The following is a 23332-nucleotide window of genomic DNA, read 5'->3' on the forward strand; positions in this document are numbered from 1 at the left end:
CCGAGGAGCCGACGCACAAACCTACGTCTCCAAGCTCTCCCTCGAGGCCCCGCCCACCCCTTACCCAAGAGCCCTGTGGTGGTCTCGGAGGAGGCGTGGCCAAGGGCAAGGAGGGGAGAATGCGCATGCGCACTGGGAACCCAGTCTTGTAGCCAACTATCAATCTCGCGAGTGTTGATAGTCGGTGGCGTAGGTAGTAGACCTGAATGCTGGCGAGATAGATGATATCTACCAGAGGAAGAAGAGGAGGCAGCCAAACCAGTTCCCAGACTCTTCCCCTCTTTTGCTTTCCTTTCTTTTTCCCCCAACCCTCCGCCCTCCTTGAATCGGCCCGCCTTCCCTGACCTCAGTGACCCGAGTGGCCCCGCCCACTCTCGTCGACGTGATTCCCGCCGTGGGGTAAAGCGCCGGTCGAACCCGGAGCCCCGCGGAAGAGGAGGACGACTAGAGGGGGAGGTTGCTGGGCCTGGTCTGGGCTCGTCGCCGAGCCGCGGCGCAGGGGGCTTTCGGGTAGTCCTCTCGCTTCTCCATCTGCTCGTTGCGACGCAGCCACCCAGGCCTAGGCCTCCTCCTCCTCCTCCCTGCCGGGCCCGGCCTCTGGCAGCAGCGGGTGACGCAGACGGAACATCATGTCGTCCGCGGCCGACCCTCCGCCACCCCCGCCTCCCGAGAGCGCGCCCTCCAAGCCCGCAGCCTCGGCCGCCGGCAGCGGGAGCAACAGCAGCAACAAAGGCGGCCCCGAGGGCGTCGCAGCCCAGGCGGCTCCCTCTGTGGCCAGCGCCGGCCCCGCGGACTCGGAGATGGAGGTGAGGGCGGCTCGTGGCGTGGAAAGAGGGCAGGATGGGGAGGAGGAACTGGTTCCCTCGCCTCTGTAGCAGTAATGAGACGCAGAGCCAAACTTCACCCCTTCCCACTCCAACTCGGCCTCAGACCCTTTGGGTCGGAAATGATGCTCTCACCCTTGGGCTTAAGCTACGCAGGCAACCTCAAGTGGATTTCTGGCACTTCACATTTATATTATTTGTCTCTTTGGCGAACCTTACCAAATCCTCGAACGCTCTCATTAGACACATGTTCTTGATTACTGAGGCCGAGTGAGGAGCTACCCTTTTTTTCTTTTTTTTTTTTTAAGAGCTGGACTCCCATAATTCCCTCGCGCATCTCTGAATCTCGATTTTACTTTCCGCTAAACTTGGGGGGAGGGCGAGGGAAATTTCCCTCTAGGAACGGGGGTAGACAGGCGGGGTGGGGAAGGCATTTAAAAGCAGCGCATCCGAGGACTTGGGCCTCCTTTTCTTCATCCCTTTCTTTGCGGGGGCGGTATCTGTTCCGCAGAAACAATGGCGAGGGCTGGATGGCCGAGGGCGCAGTGGGGATATGCGGGGCACAGCTGCTCCCTTGGAGGGAGAGGAGGCTCCTCCCAGGCACTGTTCCGTGGGGAAGGAAAGCGACCAAGGCGGCAGCAGCTGTCTTGAACCCCCCATTTCATTTTTTGTGTGGGGGGGTGTGGTGGATGGATGGATGAATGAATTAGTGAGTGAGGGGGCGGGTAGTTTGCTCTCAGACCAGCGCATTTCCTCTTCGGGGGCCTTGGCCTTATTTTGAAAATTAGTGCCGCGCTCTATGGCTCCCTACCTTCTGGCCTGGGGCTGGCGGGTCAGGGAATGGTAACTACTGCGAGGGTGGAGAGATTGGGGAACTGCCAGGCGGGTCTCTTGGGTGTGCTCCAAGGTTTTGCGTTGTCTGGGAACAAAGTGTTGCTTGCTCCTTCCAATTTTATTCTTGGCCTTCGATCTGTTTTGAGATATTTTATAGTCGCAGCCCAGAGATTTCTGGAATTTTTCCATCCTTGGATAGATTGAGCAAAGGTAATACTGCTTTAAAAGGGAATGTTGCTGCAGAATTAACACAGTAAGGAAATGGTAGGGCAGTTTACCATAGAGCATTTGGCTCAGTAGTTTTATTTGGGTGCTGTACTAAGTCAGTTCAGTTGTGTCCTCTCTGCAACCAGCGGCCTTATCTAGGGTGAAGTAACGTGTTATTAGTTTTTGAGAGAACTTTTAGGTCAGAGTGGGTTTTGGTGGACTAGGACCTCTGGTATTCTATAGCTTTCAGCGACTTGAAATTTGTTTTCAGTCCATATCAGTGTTGCTTGTTTTCTTTTTCTTTAGGTTTTAAATGATTCTTTTGAATTGCCAGGGTTAACTTGGATTCCCGCTTCCTGGTTTAAAGGGGTTTGAAAGTTTGACACTGAAAGCAATGGTATGAAATACGCAGCTCTCAGGGCTTCCCAGGTGGCGCTAGTGGTAAAGAACCCGCCTGCCAGTGCAAGAGACAAAAGAGACGCGGGTTCGATCCCTGGGTTGGGAAGATCCCCTGGAGGTGGGGTATGGCAACACACTCCAGTGTTCTTGCCTGAAGAATCGCATGGATGGAAGAGCCTGGCGAGCTACAAAGAGCCTGGCCGGATGGCAAAGAGTCAGACAAGGCTGAAGCGACTGAGCACGCACTGCACTTCTCTGCAAATTGCTGTCCACTATTGTCAGCCTCTCAAGAGGCTGTCATTCAAATTTTGGAGTAGCAACCAAAGTCTCACTAGAAGTGTTAAGGAAATATCAGAAAGCAGAATAATTTAAAGCCTAAACTAAATATTTTGGCTTTCAGTTGCTGTTTTTAAGGTAAAGTGGAATTAGTGTTTAACTATAAATATTAATGTTGTAACAAGTACTGGATGACTGTCAGTAATATTTTTGCCAAATGGGTAAATTGAGTCTTCTTGTAAGTAGAATCTGTGATAGAACCCACATCTGGCTCTGAAGCTGCTGCTGCTAAATCGCTTCAGTCATGTCCGACTCTGTGCGACCCCATAGACAGCAGCCCTCTAGGCTCCCCTGTCCCTGGGATTCTCCAGGCAAGAACACTGGAGTGGGTGGCTCTGAAGCTGACCCTTTCCCAAATATCTTGCCCTGTCATATTTTTACCAAAAATGTGTTGTTTAACAATTTCATTTATTGAAAAATGGCTTCATTATTTTTCCCCTTCTCAGGATAGTAACATCAGTGATTTTATATTTTACCAGTCTTTTCACTGACTAGTTTTTGTTTTTTCCTTCACGTTATAGTGTGATTTTTTTTTTCAAGTTGCATTTTTCCAAAATCATTTAATTTCTGACAAAGCCCACTTTCCTAGGAATATTAGTTAGCTTTCCTGTGTATTAGATTAATTTTTTCTTTTTGGTTGGTATTGGTAGGCGTTGGGAGCAGTCACATTTTTTTATTAGTGTGATCTTTTTGGCAACCTGAATGGGGCCTGTCTTGGTCATTCTCATTTCTCATACCTATCTGGACTGATACATAGGTACACTATATACTAATAGCCATATGACCTCAAGAGTACTAAATCCAAATCGTTTGCCTGTTTAAGACTGTGAAAGAAATATTCAACTTTTCATGGTATCCCAGTACCACTTTAGGAATTATTCTAGAGAGGTGGCTTTGTCACTTTTACTCTGGAGACCAGAGATTTGTGATGAGCTTAAGGTCACACATGTTCATAAAGGTCTTAGCGCTGAAGTTAGACTTGAATTTGGGTCATTTGATTTCGTAATATTAGTGCTGTACCAGGCCCATCCCCTCAGCTTTTTAATCATAGGTAACTTTGTTTTGGTATGTAGCACCACAGACCAGCATATCATTAATGAAAATTGTACTTTTCACCAGCTGTTCTTGTGTTCTTTTAATGGATGGGTGGAACTTTGCAGTGAAGTTGGTGCTGTTTTTTTGGTTTTTGTGCCTTTCTGAATGTCAGGGTGAATAAACTTGCAAAAATAGCACATTTATTATCAATTAATCAAATTGTAGTTAAAGTATTCACTTTAGGGTGCATGATGAATTTTTTTAATGTTTTAGATGGAAATTCAGGGTGACTGTGACTTCCCAGGTATACATTTGGGTAGTAGTACAGTAGATACTGCAGTTTTATTAAAGGGGGACATTTCCTTCACAATTTATATTGTTCAATTTCACTTTATAATTTTTGGTTAGAAAACAAAACAGATTTGCTTTAAGTATTTTTGTTCTAGGATGTTGGAGATAATAACCTTGTGCTATAATCTTGGCAGTGGCCATGCGGTTTATGTATTTGGGTTAAGTGAATTGTTATTATTGTCATATTCTGCATCAAGGTTTCCTATGAGATAGGATGGCTGCCATTTAGGTATCTAGGAAATTCAGGACGGGAGTGGATTACTTTGAATGTGTTTTGGGCTGAAATCAGTGTAATAATGGTATGTTGAGTATTCTTGAAGAACAAACCATGGTTTTTCCCTCTTACCAGGAAGTATTTGACAATGCATCTCCTGGAAAGCAAAAAGAAATCCAAGAACCAGATCCCACCTATGAAGAAAAAATGGTATGTTCTAGGTATATGAATAGTCATAATAGTTTTTTATTAGGTGATTAAATTTACTGAAGTTGAGGCACAGATATCTAATTTAAATATGTGTAACATGGAGTACTGTAACTTTTTTATCTTACTCGACTTACTTGATTACGTAAAGCAAATACAGATGTATTTCATGAATTCACATAGTATATAAATATGTGGATTATATTAATACTCCTTTTTAGATTTAGCATTGGGAGTGAGATGAGTTAAAAGACCAGAGAAGTAACTATTCAAGATGTGTTTATTCTGCATCTGTCTAGCATTGTACTCTACTGGTTATAAAGCGAGTAAGACATGTGTAATTTATAATAACATATATAGTATATAATGAGCTTCCCAGGTGGTTCAGTGGGTAAAGAATCTACCTACAATGCAGGAGACACACATTTGATCGCTGGTTAGGGAACATCCCCTGGAGGAGAGCATGGCAACCCACTCCAGTGATCTTGCCTGGCAAGTCTCATGGACAGAGGCGCTGACAGTCCATAGGGTTGCAGAGTCTGACATGACTGAAGCAACTGAGCGCGCACTCACGCACGTATGCTCACAACAGAAAATACAAAGACATGTAGTATGTAGGAGAGGAATATTTCTTGCCTACTGACGCACGTATGCTTACAATAGAAAATACAAAAACATGTAGTATGTAGAAGGGTAATATTTCTTGCCTACTGCCTTTTTATAATATGGATGAAAGCTTTACAAAAGAGAATATGAATATTATACTTGCAAAAGATCCAGATCACGTTTCACATCCTCTTGGGAATCTTTATTTTACCATGAGTTGACCAGTACCTACAAAGAGCTTTGAATTTAAATTTAGATTAAATAATAATGACTAACAGTGAATGAATAGTATGTACCGGGCCCTGTTCTATGTGCTTTATATAGATTAAACTTAATTTTTTTTTTTTAATCTTAAAAAGTTAAAATAGCGTGTGTAAGAATATCATCACTACATAATACAGTATCCTCCTTAAGAGTGGAAACAGTGTCTTAGTCTCTCTGTCTTCAGCATCCAGAATAGTATCTGGCACATAGAATACTGATTTTAACAAGTATTACTTTCCCCTTGTTCTTTGACTTTCTCATCAATATCAGCAAATATTTTTGAAATTTCTAAAAATAGCTTCAAAGTCCTAAAAGTTTGCATATATGTATCTGTATACACATATATAATGTGCATAATGCATATTGTAATATGTGCAGTATAAGTGATGTATTACTCTATATGATTTCTGTTAGGTTTTGTTTATATACATTTTGTGTATATCTGTAACTGTCCTGTCACCTTTCTTTGCTGTCAGTCTTATTTGAAGAAAAGATGTTTTTCCATTTTTACTTTTCCCAGTCATTCCTCTAAACCTTCACAACTTAGATTCTGTCATTAACACTATATTAGTGATTCTCTACTTGATCTTAGCCAAAAGGCTAGGAAATGATACACTAGTAATTTTAATGGCCAATTCTTTGGCTTATTTTTAGTTACATTCTCCTTAATCATACTTGTATTTGACACCATTGGCCACTCCACAAAATTTTTTCTTACTTTGAGAGACCTTTTTTCTTTGATGATACCTTATTTACTTGATTATTCGTTTGTCCTTCATTGCATTTTGAACATTTGTTCTTGGACAGTTTTAGCCTTGTCACTGGTTTTCATCTGCCACGTTTAAATGAGTACTTCTGGATATTTAGCTCAGATGCCGCCAATCATTGTATTTTCATTTGCTTGTTGAACATTTAAATCCCTTTGGTAAGTCTTATTTAGGAATATCCAAAATTGAATTCATTATCTCTTTCCCACGCAGTTATGTAGTGTTCTCTCAATGAATGAAAGTTTTTCATAATAAATGCCCAAGCTGTTTATGACAGTGTGTCATAGTTTTAATAGTCTTGGCAGATTTAACTTCACAAATATTTCTTTTATCTTTTCCCCATCACCCTAGTTCATTATTCTCTGTTTCATGAATTATTTCATTGGCATCTTCATTTGGCTCCTTTCTCATGATCTAGCTTCTTCCAGATCTGTTTTTGTGAAGTCTGTGACACTGATCTGATTATATAATGGAGGTTTTCAGTGATTCTTTACAATGCTTCTCATCTCCACAGCTCCCTTTATTGCAATTTTTTTCTCACTTCCTACGAATTTTTCAGCCTCCTACTTTAATTTCCTTTTTCAAAATCATGACCTTGACAAGCAGTTTTCTTCTGAGCAGACTCCTTACCATCTGCTAGATCCTATTCATAGGTAAGTCTTGATACTCACTTTTTATTCTTGAACCCAAGATGCCAAGTACTGCTTGCGAAAACTAAAGTAATTACTCTGATTGGTACTGGGATAAATTTATGGTTTTCACTTTGTTTGGCTTTCACTGTGTTATTTCTAACAATCCTTTAGCCATTCTAAGACTTTGCCACTCTGATTAAGTTTCTTCTACTTTTCTGTCATGCTCTCACTTTCAGTCTTCCTCCACAAAGAATTACAGGCCCATTGTCAATTTATTTCCTCTTTATTTCCAAACATGCATGGCTTCTACTATCCTGGTCATTTTCTTAGAGAAAGATGCTTTTTCCAAGGCTATTGATTTTAACCTTTGGTTTAATTTTACGATTCATTTTTTTTTTTTTTAGGTTCTTGATCTTATTGTTTCTGCTCTTTAGGAAGTAGTTTTTCCTCCTTACACCTCTTATTTTAATTGAAGTATAGTTGATTTATAATGTGTCTATCTCTGCTATACAGAAGAGTGATTCAGTTTAACAGGTGTATACAATCTTTTAAATATTCTTTTCTGTTATGGTTTATTTGAGGGAAGTTGGATATAGTTCCCTGTGTTATACAGTAGGACCTTTAATGTTTATTCATTCTAAATGTAACACTTTGCAACTGTCAGCTCCAAATTCTCCATGCATCCCTCTCCTCCCCTCCTCTGCCTTGGCAACCGCAAGTCACATCTCTGTGTCTGTTTTGTAGATAGGTTCGTTTTCTTTACACCTCTTTTGTCATTTTTATCTTAACGTTTTCATTTTTCAAGCAATGAGGTCTTTGCCCGTTAATCCCCTTAAACCTTTGCTGCAGTTCTACTGAAAGCTTACTCTGTAAATGTTCTAAACTCCTTGTTTTTTTGCAACAGTTTGTAACTCCACCACTACTTGAATCAGTGAGAGGATTTTGGAAATTATGATATCTTTTGTAGAGCTCTGGTGAAGTTTATACTTTGTTCTTTAAGGTAGTAGTTCTCAGACTTGACCTTGTAGAAGATAACAAAGATTTTGGATATTTCTGATCTAATGGATTGTGAACCACAGTTTGAAAAAATACCATCTTAAGACAGCTAGAACCATTAAAAGATCTTGAGCACTAGAGAGGTGTGATAAGGTCTAAGAATTGGGAGGACTCCTCCCTTCTCTGAAACATCATCTCTTGGCATTTTCCTAATCATCCTGCTTAAAATTTGGTGCTATTCCCACTTCCCATGTGTTCTTACTGTGCTTTATTTTTACTTCTGAGTTTTTGTTTTCTGACAGTCTTCATAATTTACTTGTTATGTTTTATTTTCAATATTGTACTATAATGAAAACTTCATAAACAAAATACTTTTTCTGGTCTGCACACAAAAGTATTTTTTGAATTGAGTAGACATTTAAGAAGAAAATGTTGATTTGAAAACGTTTTTAAAGAAGAGAATATATATTCAGTGACTTGAGTACTGTAGAGTAACTTTTGCTTTAAAATATTTTACACTCTGATCTATCTGAATTTATTTCCAGAGCTTATTTATCTTGATCCAAACATAATTACAATAATAGAATAGTCTTTTTAAAATAGCATCATTTTCTCATTGCATGTTTTTGGTTTTTCTTTTACTATATATGTATTAGAAAATAAAATTGTGCAAAATACGTATATATGGATCTCAGTTCATTACTTTAAAACAGAAACGACTGAAGCTTGTCGTTGGTAGGACATTACTAAGGAGAAGCACGCTGACAGCCTGTTGTCCATGGTATGGATTGGGCTGCATTTCATCCAGCGACACGCTGTCTGCACGTGGCTTCAGTATCAAACTGGGCTTCAGTTTTACATTGGTGTGATGTTTACAATTATGTTTTCATGTAAAAAGCACATCCTTTGGTGGTTGCTAGGTAAAATGTTTTGTGATTCATTGTAAAGTTGACATTTTAAACATCTATAGGTAGAGATACTGAGTAACTAGTTTCTCTTTATTGAACTCTTGTCTTCTTGTTTCTCCTTATTTAAAATCAAATTATTGATGTGTCTGTAAAAAGTCTGTTGTCTAAAGGCTCTAGATTTCCATTGTTTATTTTGATAAGAACTTGATTTCAAGGTCTTAAGTTTTTTTGGTCTTCCGTTCTCTTTGTGTGATAATAGGAAACACTCAAATTAGCAGATCTTAGATATGAAAATAAGAAATGGTATTAAGAACTACATAGGGTTAAGGAATATTTCATGAATTTAATAGATGTTTTTCAAGCCTGATAGCGTTTTAAAATTTGGCACAGCATATCCCCCTCTTCTGAATAAATACACCTGTATTGCAGTGTCTTTATTTTTTTGATATTTTTTTCTTCAACTACATTCAAGTATAACTAACACGCAGTAGTTTTATGTTTTTAATTCAGTGAGTTTTGGCAAATAGCTGAGGCCATTTAAACATCGTACAGTCAAGATGTAGAACAGTTCTATCATCCCCGAAACGATTGCTCCTGCTCTCATCCCTTTGACGCTTCAGATCTCCTTTCTGAGAAATCACGATTTAGAATTTCATAGAGAAAATCACTACTTAGAATTTTGGATCATATAATACGTAGTTTCATGTTTGCTTTCTTTCACATAGTATAATACTTTTGAATCTCATCTATATTGTTGCAGTAGTTCCTTTTTATTGCTGAGATTGTTGTATGGAGATGTTGAAATTTTGATTTCTGAATTTTTATTGATATTCTGATAAAATGTTTTTTCACATTTCTTCCAGCAAACTGACCGGGCAAATAGATTTGAGTATTTATTAAAGCAGACAGAACTGTTTGCACATTTCATTCAGCCTGCTGCTCAGAAGACTCCAACCTCACCTTTGAAGATGAAACCAGGGCGTCCACGAATAAAAAAGGATGAGAAACAGAACTTGCTATCAGTTGGCGAGTGAGTAATAGTTGATAGTTAATAGTTGAACCAGACTTCATTAGAAGCACAAGATCATTTTATTAAAAAAATAGTTACAGTGCTGTTATTTATTTGGCCCAGTTGGCTTGGCAGGATATAGCCATACATGTATAAATAAATAAAAATAGGCATAATGGTTTTATTTTTATATGGATTGAGTAGGGAATTCAGATGTTACCTTCTCCTTGGAGTGGAAACAAATGCAGAGGTTAAGTGGCCTACTTAATATCATCTAGAAGGAATTAGAATAATCTGACTTTGAACTTAGATCTGACTTGGGGCATTCTCTAGTCTCCTAAACCATGTATGTGAATTGAGAGTACTGCTGTTATCTGAAGTCTGTGTTTGTGTGTAGATGGTATGATGATTTATGTCATGGTAGTCTGCTTAAAATTTTTGTTATATACTTAGTTTCTTTATATAAAGGGAGATGTCAAGTTGTATGGTGCCATTGTTAGGTGGTGGTGCAAAATTTTTAAAGTACTTCTTACATGTTGAATTATAGATTATTTCTTAGAATTTGTGCTGGTTGGATAACTAAGATGTTTGGTAGTGATTTAGTTGCTAAGTTGTGTCCGACTCTTGCAACCCCATGGACTGTAGCCTGCCAGGCTCCTCTCTGTCCATGGGATTTTCCAGGCAAGAATACTGGAGTGGGTTGCCATTTTCTTCTCCAGGGGATCTTCCTGACCCAGGAATTGAACCTGCGTCTCCTGTATTGCAGGCGTAGTCTTTACCAATTGAGCTATGAGGGAAGCCCTAACTAAGATGTTTGGTTAGTAATAATAAATTTAGGGCAATCTCATTGCTTGAAAGTAAGTGTTAATTGAAGTAACAAAGCATATGCCAACTTTTATCTTTAGTTTAACAACCATAATAATCAGTCATCTTGATAATACATTATGAAGGAGATTTTATTTTTTAAAAACAAAGTTAAGATTCTTTCTTAGTTTATGGAGAGTAACTCGGGGGTGAGGGGTAGATCTTTGAGTTAAGTTTTCATAAGATTGGAGTGCAGAGAAGCACAAGAAGTAAACACATGTGACAAGCAGGAAGGAACTTCCCAGGTGGTCCAGTGGCTGAGACTCCACACCTCCAATGCAAAGGGCCCGGGGTCCACTCCTGGTCAGGAAACTGGATCCCACATGCCGCAACTAAGAGTTTGCATGCCACAGCAAAGATCAGAGATCCTACATGCCACAGCCAAGATCCGGTGCAGCCAGATAAATATGAAAAAAAAAGCGCTGTTAAAAAAAAATTCTTGGATTTTTATTGCCTTCGCTTGCATTTCTGAGGAATGTTTCTCTATCTGGGAAGGCTGATTATCTTTCCCACAAAGCATGTAGTTTTAATAAAAATCAAGCAATAATTTAGATTTAGAGACCCACAAGAGTGGAATATAATCTACTGTTTTCTAATTTAAATGAAAATATTTGTTGAAAGTATACAGGTATAATTGGAAATTTGAAAACTGGGGAGTAAGTAGTTTTACTAACAGAGTCCTTTAGAGATTAAGAAATCTGGCAATATTATAGCTACAAAAATTTAGTTTTTAGGAAACTGTATCTGACTCTGTTGGGATGTAAAATCTGGGCATGTGTATTTAACAAGTTTCAAGTAGTTCTGATGAATCTGTAGTTAAAGAGTCATTGCCTAAGCCCTAAGTCTCTGTTCTGCAAATTCTGCAGCTTTTGGTGAAAGTTGTAGTTTTTAAAATGTGATTTCTGGGGGAACTATTTTTGGGGTGGGAGCAAAATACTTAACATTAAAATATAAACTATGAAATATTTTCTTACTGCAGTTTTCATTGAAATTAAGTTATCACATTTATGTTTATCAGGTTTTGGTTAACCTAAGGTATTACTCTATAGTCTTCATTTACATGCCTTTTAAGATACTGTGAAATATTGGTCAGCCTGTTGACTATTATGTTGAAAGCTGGTAATTAAAGCCAAGACTCAAATCGCTTGATTTCATTTTAAACTTGGCAGCTATCGACACCGAAGAACAGAGCAAGAAGAAGATGAAGAATTATTAACAGAAAGCTCCAAAGCAACCAATGTTTGCACTCGGTTTGAAGACTCTCCATCATGTATGTTGTGTATATTTAATTACTTCATCTTTAAAACATCTCCTTGTAGCCTTTGGTTAATGTTGGGGTTTTTCTTGGCTATAATTTATAAAGGGAATTTTAAGTAATCTTTTGAAATTTATTGATTGTAAAATGAACTTCAGATACTTTTTGGCTAGAAGTGATAGTATATCATTATGATAGTGATGCTATATTTCAAAAGGGCATAAAACACCATTGTGCTTGTTTCCTGAATGTATATGTAAAAATGGGAATGGAATTTGCCGTATATTTGCCCCAGGAAGAAAGATGTGTAGGAAAAGGTACTTGTTAAAGACTTTGTTTACTCATCTCCTGATTTTGTATTTGTTTTAAAGTTTATAAATGGTTTTCAAAAAGAAAACATGGTTAACCAGGTTTAGATTTTACTTATATATAATCTTGGGTTTCCCAAGTGGCATTAGTCGTAAAGAGCCTGCCTGCCAGTGCAAGAGACTGACATATTGGTTCGATCCCTGGGTCAGGAGGTCCCCTGGAGGAGGGCACGGTAACCCACTCCAGCGTTCTTGCCTGGAGAGTCCCATGGACAGAGGAGTCTGACAGGCTACAGTCCATGAAGTTGCAAAGAGTAGGATACGACTGAAGCGGCATAGCATGCATGCATGTATAATCTTGGTTGTCTGGTGGCATAGTTTTCTTTACTGAAGGCCAATAATTTTTTTCCCTGACCTCCTTTGTCTTTCTCACTTGATGACAAGTTTGTATGATCATAGTGGTTGTGAGCAAAAAAACAAATTTTATAATAGTATAGAATTTATAATTTGGATTGGTTGTTTTAATAATTAACTGTCACCTTGAACTCTTAGCAGACTAAACTTCAGGGAGGATAGGATCTGGTTAGAAATGCATCAGTCTGGTTAAAGTATGTATCTCCAAATTTTTTTTTTTTTTTCTTTTGGCTACAGAGTACCCAGTTTTCATTTCTTATAATGAAGCTAGAGGCCAGGGCCAGGTTTGTGGTGCAGAGAGAAAGGAAATTTGAAGTACTTGAGTTGTCTCTTCCTCACATTCTCACAGTGTAACCAGTTTTCCTAGTGTTGATTAACATTTCATCTCAGAGCAGTGTTTGTCAAAGGGGATGGAGTATAGAATATATGTTTTTTAAAAGATGTATTTTTTTTTAAAGTTGGGTTATTTGTGATCCATATATTTAGCAATTATTCTGGGATGGGAAATGTATAGTAAACCCTGAAAAAGATATTGTTCCTCTTTGTAGGACCTCTTGGAAGGGTAAAGGAAAAACAGTCTTTTATTAATAATTTCTATTTATTTCCCCTTGTTAAGAGAAAAACACAGTCCCCAGTGAACTTCTGATTTGGTCATCAGGGAACGTGAAAAACACTTGTTTAGAAACAATTGTGCAGACATTGAAAAAGGAACTCGGTCAGAGAGTCCCTAGGACCGATACATGATAACGTAAGGCGTGAGTGGCCGGGCACTCTGATGCCTTCCGTCGTGTTTCTTGTCTTCCGTATCCATCTGCTCCTTCTCTGCTCCACACCACAGCAGCTACCTTTCCTAACGTGGGACTTTGCAAAACTCGCATTCTTAAAATCTAGTGGAGAAGGCACAGTCAGAATAAAGATGTGTAGGCCTACGTTAAACCTCTGCGTATCAAATGAAGGAAGGGCTGCCCACTTGTATTTCTTGTCTTTAAAATGTGCTTGTCATTTTTCTTTTGTTCTTAGATGTAAAATGGGGTAAACTGAGAGATTATCAGGTCCGAGGATTAAATTGGCTCATTTCTTTGTATGAGAACGGCATCAATGGTATCCTTGCAGATGAAATGGTATGTGTTTGGTAGCTTTTGTAGAGGTCCACATTTTATAATTTAAAACCTTATACACCATTTAGATTTATAAAAGTTAAAATTTGTAAGATATAGTTTATTGATTATACTATAGACTGTTAGCAAAATAATCCTGTGTCACACTAATAAACCTCACTTTAGTTGCCTAAGTGGGATCTATATCTATACTTCAATTGTGAGAAATTACTACCTATGAAAGTGTAATAAATTTAAAAATAATACATTTTGAGAAGCATGCCTTTGGTTGACTTTTGTAATATAATGATTTGACCATCTCCCCTTGCTCCCTTCCCCCCACTTCTGAGAGACACAGGGGGGATTAATGGAATGTTACCAACAAATATTTTCTCTGTGATGGCACGTTGTACAGTTCTATCTTGTAAAACATTATATCTTGTTTACTGTTGACTAGTTATATAGTGAATGTTTTAAGTTTCTCTATAGCTACAGTGCTAAGACAACTGCTTGGAGAAAGTAATGGAGTCAGAAGAAATAGGTCTCAATTCTAGCTCTGCTGGGTGACCCTGGAAAAGCTTGTATCTGAGCTTTGTGGAGGTGGTAATGGTACATCCTTCACAGACTGGTGAAGGTTAAATGCCATAATGCTTGCACACTTGACACATATCAAGTTCTTGCTATTTGTTAGGTGTACATATAGCTTTTCTTTTAAATGTTTCTGTACCAGTCAGGAAATATAAATACAGGAGTCTGTTTTGTTCTCTGTTTCATTGCTTTATGGTTATTTTCTCTTTCAGGGCCTGGGAAAGACACTTCAAACTATTTCTCTTCTTGGGTACATGAAACACTATAGAAACATTCCTGGTCCTCATATGGTTTTGGTGCCTAAGTCTACGTTACACAACTGGATGAGTGAATTCAAGAGATGGGTACCAACACTTAGATCTGTTTGTTTAATAGGAGATAAAGAACAAAGGGTAAGCTTCTCATATTTCATTACATGTTTGCTATTAAAAGAATTTGAATTTAGGTTTGGGGAAAGGGGATAACTAGAGGAGGGATAAAAGAAGAGGAAGGGTCCCAGTAATAAGCCTGGTCTTCATAAATATTAGTAATTTGTAAGTGGAATGTTATCTTGATGGCTAAGATTCATACTGGGGAAAAAGGAATTGTAGACTATAGAAAGCTATAAGAGTATAGTTTGTTTCTCCTGCTCTTTGGGGGTGGTTATAAAGTTGAAGGCTTTATTCCCATTGTAGAGCAATTTCTTCATAATAAGGTAAGTGGTAAAAATGTAAATAGTAACTTGACAAGTTGGTATCATATTGATCAGAATAAGTTAAAATATTGATCAGTTAACACATCCTTTTTGGGAGTGGAAATGGAAATAATATGGGCTTCCCTAGTGGCACAGCGGTAAAGAATGTTTGATCCTTGAGTCAGGAAGATCCACTGGAGAAGGAAATGGCAACACACTCCATATTCTTGCCTTGGAGATCCTGTGGACAGAGGAGCCTTGTGGGTTACAGTCCATGGAGTCACAAAATCAGGCAACTTAGCGACTAAAATAGCACCACCAACAATGGAAATAATTGACACTATTAAGAATATAAAATTTGGATTAAAAAATGGACTCAATGTATTGAAGGACTATGTATTAAATTTTGTTTGCCCTTCATTCAGCTGTCAGTGATGACTAGATTTCTTTTCTTTTCTCCCTTTTTAACTGCTTCAGGTATTTTAAGTTACAGAATCCTTACTATGCTTTGAAACCCAGTGGTTTAACCAGTCTTTGCTTTAGTTTCCTCAGCTGTAAAATGAGAAAATTCATAGCAATGTCTTAATAGATCTATAAACTTAAAATGAATGAAAATGCTTACTGGAAACTAACCTTTAGTCCTTATCTATCTTTATGTCAGAAAACTCTTTATCCTTTTCTAAACCTGTGTCCAAAAAATTTCAACACTCAGTGGCATTGTGGAAAGAGACATTTTAAGAATTAGTCTATTGACTTTTGCACCAAAGAATTTTGTCAGTTATTTATTACATGGCTGTGACAAGATTAATGAAGTTACTTTGAGCTAGTTCTAGCTACTTGTGTACTATAGATAACTCTTAATTCTTTTTTCTTTTTTAATATTCCCACCCCCCTTTACATAGTAGATTATGTCCTTGTCATCAGTAAATTTAATATATAGTTTATTTCTGCATGATGGAATTTTTTTTCTTTTGTTAAACAGGCTGCTTTTGTCAGAGATGTTTTGTTACCAGGAGAATGGGATGTATGTGTAACTTCTTATGAAATGCTTATTAAAGAAAAGTCTGTTTTCAAAAAATTTAATTGGAGGTACTTAGTTATTGATGAAGCTCACAGGATCAAAAATGAGAAATCCAAGGTAATTTGATATTTAGATTCGAAAATCATTTGTGCCTTAGTTTAGAATTTGATCAATATGCAGAATATTCATTCTAATGATGAATTTGTTTTTTCAGCTGTCAGAAATAGTGAGGGAATTCAAGACTACAAATCGACTATTATTAACTGGAACACCTCTTCAAAACAACTTGCATGAGCTTTGGTCACTTCTTAATTTTTTGTTACCAGATGTCTTTAATTCAGCTGATGTAAGTATTTTGTATTATTTTCTTGGAGTAATTTTTTGATACTAAATATTTTTGTAAAAGAACTGGCCTGCTTCAAGAAACATACAAACTTATATAGAAAGAGATCAGAATATTGGTTACCAGAGGTGGGAACGAGGGGAGAAGCAGAATTGGATGAAGGCAGTTAAAAGGTACAAAGTTCATTGTGCTTATTTATCTTCCATTTATAAGGTAATTAAGTACTTGAGATGTACAGCATGATAAATGTAACACTGCTGCATGTTATATATGAAAATTGTTAAGAGTAAATAACAATAAATCCCAAAGTTCTCTTCACAATATTTTTTCTATTTATCAAAAATTTTGTATCTGTATTAAATGATGGATGTTCTCTAAACATTGTCATTGCGCTCTACACTTCAAACGTCATCCAAAGCTGTCAGTTTATCTCAGTAAAACCAGAAGAATTAAGGAGTTTGGCCTACCTTTTCGTACTGCGGAGTTTGGCCTACCTTTTTGTACTGCTTGAGATAATCATTACTTTTTCACTCTTTTAGGTAGTTAACCTCATGTAACCAACCAAGTTTTGTTTGCATCCCGAGAATTTATTTACTTTTGTGCCTTTGATTTCAGTCTCATTTTTGAAGTCATGGCTTGTTCTCTCAGGAATGTCCTAGGTTCGCATTCTTATTGGGTGGTCATGTTGGCCTGACACTGCTCTAGGTGGACTGCTTTTGTTCTTAAGGTGGTGCTCAGGATATTCCCCAAGGGAATTTGGGTACTTCCTGTTGTCTGAGTTTTAAGTCCCCAGGATGGCCTCTTCCTAGGATGGCCTTCAAATTTGGTGAAGTCTGTCTAGCCATATTTTCTTATGGTCTAACAAGCATAGAGACTAATTCTTACCTTTGATAGGTTATTTGTGGTGATAGAAATGATTGATTGATAATTTGAAATCTTGGTTGCATGTAACAAAATGTACATTATGTCGACAGTCTGTGCAATTAGTAATTTTGGTTTTCTGTCAGGCTCGACTTCATTTTTGAACCTTTGCTCCCATTTCTGGAGAGAGAGAGTGTGTGTGTGTGGCTTTGAAGAGCTTATTCAAATAAGTTCCAAAAAGGTGTTAATTTTGATTGGGTGTGTTATGTAAGGATCATTTTAAGAGTAGATTTTATTATTTTTATTTTTACTTTTTAAAATTTTTTTGAGAAGATTGTATTCTTGAAAGGCAATTTAATCAGTGTCAGCCAGCTCCTTTAGTTCTGCTTTTACGTATTTTGATTTTTCTTTTTGAGATAATTTTTCTTACCCCATTGACGTGTTTATTTGTTTAATAATCTCTGTTAAAACTTTGTTTTAGTTGACACAGTTCTAAGATTTTGTTTACTAATACAGCAAATACAGTTAATGCTTGAATGGTAGAAGTGGGTGGGTCCACGTGCACGAATTTTTTTCCAGTGGTAAATACTACAGTTCTGCATGATATGCAGTGGTTAACCTGACTATAAGTTACATGTGGATTTTCAGTTGCATGGAGTGTTGGTGCTGCTAACCTCTGTGGTGGTCAGGGGCCAACTGTATATAATACACATGCTAAAGAGGTAAAGCTAGGGAAACTGTCCTTTTTAAATCCTACCCAAATACTAATGAAATGTTGGTATTCTCAATTTTACTTTGAGTAAGTTTAACAAAAATTGACGTTGCTCTAGAAAAATTGTGTTTGAGGTATATGAGTGGTCTTAGAGAGCAAACTGTAAAGTGGTTTTAACTTTTAAGATTTTCTGAAACAAACTTTTTTTCAAGAATATTGATTTTCATATCTACAAACTGTCTCCAGTTATTTTCTTTTCATTTTGAAACTTGTCATCTTGATGTTTAGGAAATACATGATTCTAAAATGAATTGCTAACAATAACACACATTAAAAAAAGGAACTAAGTGATTTTTGCAGTTCACAGTTCAAATATTAATTTAGAAGTTGTTATGTGCTATATAACCTAGCACATAACAAATATAAGGTATTTGCAGTTACTATTATGGACATGAATTTGAGCAAACGGGGAGGTAGTGAAGGCCTGGAGGCTTGGTGTGCTGCAGTCCATGGGATCGCAAAGACTTGGACATGCCTTAGCGACTGAACACACATAACGTTACTATTATCTCTAATCTTGATGAATTTTTTTGTTTGTTAATCTAGGACTTTGATTCCTGGTTTGATACAAATAATTGCCTTGGGGATCAAAAGCTAGTTGAGAGGCTTCATATGGTAAGTATTTTGGAGTAGGGTTAAAAAAGCATGTTTCTAATGGGAAAAATGATACAGATTAGTAGATTATTTTTCTGTTAACAAAAAGCACAGTGGCTTTAGAGTCAGATCTGTTTGAATCTGCCCACTTTCGTTCTTATTCTTATGATGTGAGGAGGGGGTAATGTATGGCAGTTTCAGTCTTAGAACCTAGGGTGAAATTCTAACTTAGTAAATTAATTAATTAATCCCTTAGGGTTAACGTACAGTGAGGGGAAGAAGAGTTGCATAAGAACTTAACATGACCAAGTTTTGGAATCTTTAGTTCTATTTACCTTCCATAGGAGAATCTAACAGATTTGCTTCTGAAAGGCTAAAGGTCCATCTGTTGCTCTTAAATCAACTGATTGTGTACAAGCAACTGCTAATAGGGCAGTGTGAACAGAGTTGTTTTTACTGTGACATACAGCTTTGTTCCTTCCTGTGAAGATTCACAAGTGAAAGTTGGTAGGAAGATAGAAATTTCTCTAACAGACCCCAGATTATCATACCAGGACCAGCAGGATAAAGCATGTAAGCATGACATACAAGGCCTTTCATGACCTAACTCAGGGTTTCTCAACTTGTGTTGACATTTTGGTGCAGTTTTTGGAGGATGGGAAGGTGGTTTTCTTGTTGAGTAGCAGCATCCTGGAGATTTCTGCTCAGTATGTGCCAGTAGTGTGCCCTCACTTGTGACGATCAGAAATGTTTCAAGGCCCTAGAAACATGTCCTGTGGGGCACCATCACTCCTCCTTCAGAGAGCTAATGTTCCTGTTAGCAGTGTTCTCCAGCTGCTGTTTGACTTCTTAGTCAAGCTTTACTTCGCTAAAATTGCTGGCCCCACTGTCGGGTTTCTGTAGCCACTGTGCTAATTTCTGCGTCTCTGCTTATCTTTTCTTCCACATCTAGTATTCTCTTCCCTGCCTTTACGAATAATACTTCAGCCAGGATTCGGTGGTGATGTCACCTTCTCCATGAGTACCCAGGCTGAGGCCAGCCTAGAGTCTCCTCTCTAGCCTGTCTTTAATAATCCAACATTCTAACATTATAGGACTTTGCACAGGCTACTGAAATGACTCCTTTACAAATGCTTTCCCTCTGGATTGTAAACACAAAGCCAGGATGTGTCTTCTATTTGCCTTTGTATCCCTAGCATAATGCCTGGCTCAAAGTGGATATTTGATGAAGGGGAAAAAATTTAAAACTTTTGAGTATTCAGATATTTGTGTATAAATTAATTTTAAGGTTCTCTAAAATTCTGTGTACTGAAATTTTATTTTTCTACATGTTTGAAGGTAATGGTCTCCTAGACACCTTTGTTTCAGTTTAGATGGCATTCATGCATGTAAGCACTCAATTTAGATTTATTTGTTCAGAGGGTTGTGGGGTGTATGCGTAGACTTTGCTTAATAAATAGATAGGTACATGTAGGTAAAGCATACTAAAGCACAACAGAATACCAGTTTTGGCATTTGTTTATTTCATTTAGATAGTAGCATGAAGATGCTTCTCAAATCGGGCTGGGGCGGGGGGTACAGGTCCGGTAGCTGCCTCTCCACGTTGTCCTGAGATTCCCACCATAGCTCCTGTGTCTTGTAATGAAAGAGTGTGTTCACAATCACATGGTGTACTTGGGCATGAGAGAATTCTTCCTTGATAAAGCAGTTTTCTTTGGTTGTAACCAGTCCCGCACCAGAGCCTAACTTGTGCATGTTAGCCCCAGAAGTCACGAGTCAGCTGAGTAAGTTCTTTGCTGGTTTTGCCCGGTTTTGCCCAGCTGCACACACACAGACAGCGCTGGAAGAGGGCTCGTGGGACCGAAGGTCCTCGCTCACGTGCTGGCAGCTGGCGCCAGCCTTTGGCTGGGCTGCACCAGCTTCCTTACGGGATGATACTCGAGAAGCGTTGCTTATTTTCTCAACAATTTTTGTTCTTTGATCACATTTTTATAAGCTAGTGGTAAATAGAACAAAGGAAGACATAAAAGGGTATCTTTTGCTTTATAGCTGTCTTAAAATTACTTTATGAAAATTAATTAGCTATATGCAACAGGGGTATGTCTCACAAATATAATACTGTGTAAAAGAAACCAGGTATAAATTGGGCATATACTGTGAGTCTTTGTATATAAATAAAGTTAAAAACCGGCAAAACTAATGTATGATGTTAAAAACTGAATATTGCTTACCTTTGGGAAGGAAGGTGAGGGGATTGTGACTGGAAAGGTTACAGAAGGATTTATGGGATGTTCTATTTATCTAAGAGATAGTTATATGGCTATGTTTGCTTGATTAAAATGTATTGAACTATATATTTACAATTTGTATACTTTATATTTGTCTACTTCCATGAGAAAAAGATAAGAAATGAGGGAACAGGAACCATGATGACATCATAATGTGGACCTAGCCTTTTCTTAAGTAACTAGTTTTTAAATTTGAAAGGCAGTGAATGTTGAAAATATCATCTTTAAAATTTACTACTTTTTTTTACACTTTATGACAAGTGTATCAAGTGTTTACTTATTACATATTGAATAATCCTCAACATACTCTTTAGGAAGTCTGTAATAATAAATTACATATTTAGAAAGAAGTCCTAAGAATCTTTTGATATTCAAGAGGCACATTTCTGTGTACTTAATGGACACTTTTGAGATCCTGAAATATTACTTATGTTACCAATAAGGTCATCTCCATTTCTTTCTGCTCTTTTAAGGTTTTGCGTCCATTCCTCCTTCGTCGAATTAAGGCTGATGTTGAAAAGAGTTTACCTCCAAAGAAGGAAGTAAAAATCTATGTGGGCCTCAGCAAAATGCAAAGGGAATGGTATGTGTTTTGAGACGTTTTTGAAATCATTCTTAATTCTTCACTGACTTTCATTTGTACTTTGCTTTTGTGCTTGTGTCGTCAAGGGATTCAGTCTGCTGGTGTGCGCTCAGCCTGACCAGTTTCCCGGATATAGAACCTAGGACTTCTCATCAAATTTATGATACCAAGTCTTTGTTAAAGATGACAGTCAGCTTGGGAAGTTTATGAATTCAAAAGTTAAACTTGGCATTTAACAGAGATGGGTGTAAAGCCCTCTACATGGGTTTTTAAAAAAGAAACTATGGTGGCATGGATGGGAGACGTGGTTAATGTGGTGGGTCATAAATACCGGCCCATGGGCTCCTGCTAGTCCCTGATGAAGTTGGAGATTGTAGAGGTCTGAGAAAAGTTAGGAGCTTTCTCTTATCTCAGAAAGCTATATTTATTTAGTTTATAAGTCCATTTTGAGCTGATGTTTTGTTTTAGGTAAGATTAAAATGTCCTTTTGTGAAGTTACAGTAATGACACATGATAGCTATTTTAAAAGCACCTAAACAGGGCATACTGAGAAAACTGAAAACCTTCTAAGTTTCTGTTGTTTTTGTCTTTTCTGTTTTCCTTTTTTAAAAGTTTTATGGGTGTATGAAATCTTAAAAGGCTAGAAACTGCTGATTTAAGTGTTCAGAGGCGGGAAATAATCTAGCCACTCTGTTCTTACTGCATCTCAAGTATGTTCAGTTCAGTGCTCAGCATTGATACGTATTTTTAAGGGGCTGGAGTTGTTGGTAAACGGACAGAAAAGATACAAAGCAAAGAAATGGGCAAAAGGTAGTCCATTCTAAATGTCCTCAAAAATTTTGAAAGGTTTTAATAGAGTAGCAAAGAGTTAGGCTTGTCTTATATGGCTCTAAAATACAGAATTAAGACATGAATCAGTGCTGAGGTAAAGCAAACTTTTTTTTCATTTATAACCACATTGGTGAATTTTACATTAGAATTGTGATGGAAAGGTCTGCCTTGAATATTTTGTGCCTCCTCATTGGAGTTGTTAAGCATAGATGGCTTTGGTTATTTAAGTTGTTGCTCAGAGAATTCAGGGTCCTGAAACTTTGGTATTTGGACAGATTACTCTTTCCTTTAGGATAGTGTCTAACTTTTTAGTGTATACAGTCAAGGCTTTTCATAATCCAACCTTAGCCTAACTGCCCCCTTCTCTCCCCTTAGCCCATGCACTTTTAACATTTAAAGCTATTGTATTTTATTTTCATCATCATGCCTTATGCTCTCATAATTCTTATTTTCTCCTTACCCAAATGCTATACTGGCTACACTGAATAATAATGGATAGTAGCATTCTTCTTTTGGAAAAGACTACAGATTAAAATTATGTTTAAAACTTAACTTTTAAAGTTTGGCTTTATTACTTAAAAATGTTGTATCATTATAGTTTTGTTTCCGTTCATCCCAAGAAGATGAATTTACTCTTTTGGGCCTCTAGGCCCAAGCATTATAGGTGCACATTAGAACACTGAGAGTGGGGTCGGGGAAGGCAGCAAGGAGAAACAGAAGAAAAAGAAGTTCGGGTAATACACTCCTCAGCACACAATAGAAGTTGATGTGTTGTTTCGTATTGGTATTTTGGGGTTGAGATGGGATTAAGTATATAAAATGGCGGGGACCTGTCCAGGAACATTTGAGCCATCGTAAAATGTTTTTCTTTTCACTAGGTACACTCGGATATTAATGAAGGATATAGATATACTGAACTCTGCAGGGAAGATGGATAAAATGCGGCTGCTGAACATTCTGATGCAGTTGAGGAAGTGCTGTAATCACCCCTATCTCTTTGATGGGGCTGAGCCGGGTCCACCTTACACAACAGACATGCATCTGGTCACCAACAGTGGCAAAATGGTGGTGCTAGACAAGCTGCTCCCTAAATTAAAGGAACAAGGTACCTCTTGCTGGCATCAAACGGAGAAGCAGTGGTAACTTAAGATTCTGATGTTAAAGTGAGGGAGCTCCCCTACACTGGCACTTTGTAAATTTGAAGTTTGGACATTGAAAAACTCCTATCCATTGATCTGAGCTTCACACCCC

General features: G+C 37.8%; 1 protein-coding gene across 1 annotated transcript in view; it reads left to right on the forward strand.

Moving 5' to 3' along the window:
* Positions 1-212: 212 nt before the first annotated feature.
* The window catches only part of SMARCA5 (SWI/SNF related, matrix associated, actin dependent regulator of chromatin, subfamily a, member 5), a 38132-nt gene continuing 15012 nt past the window's right edge, over positions 213-23332 (forward strand). The window contains exons 1-11 of the mRNA XM_061142415.1: positions 213-806; positions 4336-4410; positions 9444-9610; positions 11623-11723; positions 13451-13551; positions 14328-14507; positions 15771-15926; positions 16024-16155; positions 18332-18400; positions 21141-21250; positions 22960-23186. Coding sequence (XP_060998398.1) covers positions 630-806; positions 4336-4410; positions 9444-9610; positions 11623-11723; positions 13451-13551; positions 14328-14507; positions 15771-15926; positions 16024-16155; positions 18332-18400; positions 21141-21250; positions 22960-23186 — 1495 coding nt within the window. The 5' untranslated portion in view covers positions 213-629. The remainder of the gene's footprint in view (positions 807-4335; positions 4411-9443; positions 9611-11622; positions 11724-13450; positions 13552-14327; positions 14508-15770; positions 15927-16023; positions 16156-18331; positions 18401-21140; positions 21251-22959; positions 23187-23332) is intronic.

This window comes from Dama dama, chromosome 5, assembly GCF_033118175.1.
Source record: "Dama dama isolate Ldn47 chromosome 5, ASM3311817v1, whole genome shotgun sequence".
NCBI lineage: Eukaryota > Metazoa > Chordata > Mammalia > Artiodactyla > Cervidae > Dama > Dama dama.